Here is a 1,446-nt window from a genome sequence, read left to right as displayed (position 1 = left end):
GGCTGGCCTGCAACCATTCGGTCAACAACGAGCGAGCCGGTCGTCACAGCAACAACGGCACCAAAGACCAATCGCCACTCCTCGACAATACAGGTCAACGACACAGGGGGCAGGCCTTCGGATGCTTCACCCCGGAACCTGTCCAGGGCGGAGGAGTGCGGACATTTATCACTTAGGAGTTGACTATCCCACCTTCTTTTTCCATGGTTTTGCTATTTTTTTGGTTCCGCTTTCTTCATGCCCTGGTTTCGGTGGGGGGGTTCAGGGAGATGGGGGCGAGTCGACAGCTGCTTCGTTCACACGGAATGACCCAGGGGCACATTAGCTCGCACATGCCCTGATGCTCGCGCATCACTAGCACCGCCGATTAATAACCACTTTGCTGAGATCATATCACACTATGGCTGGCAGGATGGGAGGTGAGACAGCAGACCTCTAGCTGAATGCGCACGCCGAGACCGGCTCGGCTATCCAGCCGGTCAGGTTGCCGTACGCGGCGCGCATGCGGTCCTTCTTCGCGGTATCCGGGCGAGCCCGCTCGTCCAGAAGCACACAGACGGACCCGTTCTCGCCGATCCGGTACGAAACCTCGTGAGGATCTACCCAGAGGGTCAGTTCGCTGGGAAACAGCGATCGCAGGAAGACCGCGTCCAGGCCGCAGCTCGCCCCAGCTGCCGCCACCAGCGGATCCATCTGGCCGTTGATTCGGATGCACCTGTACCCCGAGCCCTTGAACGGTTTCTCCGGGAACCAATGGTTGTGGTAATGATTCCGCATCACCACAGCCAGCGTGTCCCGGAAAACCAACAGATCTTCTTCGTTCAAGCTGCTCGGATTGCTAACCCGAAGCAAGTTCACGATGAAGTCGGACGCAGCAAACACCTCGGACTTCATGTTCTGACGTTCTTCAACCGGCAACTGGAGGGACGATAAACGCACATCAGCAATTCAACCACAATAAGTGAAGAATGCAACCCCTTCTTTCTCATACTGATATTCCATGAGAAAACTATTCACCCAGCCCATCTAATAGTTGAGACACGAGGACGCGAAACACCATCCATGATCAGGGTTGTAAGCCTAGAATCAGCTGACCCTGCGCTTTACTAACGGGAAAAAATGATCGGATCTTAACCTTAGTGAGACAGTCAGCAGAAACAATAAAAAAGTAATAGTATTCGCGCTTCGCAGCACCAATGCCACTCACGTTTTCAGCTTCAAGCTTTCGTCGCTCCTTTCAGTGCTGCTTCGTACAACCGGCAGACGTTCAGTTTGCTCTCATTCGCCCCTCTGTACACAGCCTTTGTCACAGTGGACGGTAACGACACGCTCCCACCCACCCGCTCCACACGCCAGACTCTCTCGCACTGCGCCAGTTCGCCACGCTCCGGAAAGGTCTTTCAGGGCAACCGTCTGACGTCAGAGGCGCAGAGGCTACCAGCCAAT

At 55.2% G+C, this 1,446-nt stretch overlaps 1 protein-coding gene across 1 annotated transcript; it reads right to left on the bottom strand.

The window, feature by feature from the left end:
* Positions 1–435: 435 nt before the first annotated feature.
* On the bottom strand, positions 436–894 carry LOC119092462 (protein BTG2). The gene has a single exon (XM_037215425.1). The coding sequence runs from the start codon at positions 892–894 to the stop codon at positions 436–438; it is 459 nt and encodes a 152-aa protein (XP_037071320.1).
* Positions 895–1,446: the final 552 nt, after the last annotated feature.

Source organism: Pollicipes pollicipes, unplaced genomic scaffold (assembly GCF_011947565.3).
Source record: "Pollicipes pollicipes isolate AB1234 unplaced genomic scaffold, Ppol_2.1 Scaffold_3447;HRSCAF=4054_pilon_pilon_pilon, whole genome shotgun sequence".
Taxonomy (NCBI): Eukaryota; Metazoa; Arthropoda; class Thecostraca; order Pollicipedomorpha; family Pollicipedidae; genus Pollicipes; species Pollicipes pollicipes.
This window is presented reverse-complemented; position numbering and strand designations above follow the sequence as displayed.

Coding starts and splice junctions, on each gene's coding strand:
- LOC119092462 (XM_037215425.1), bottom strand. CDS start 894: ATGAAGTCCGAGGTGTTTGCTGCGTCCGACTTCATCGTGAACTTGCTT.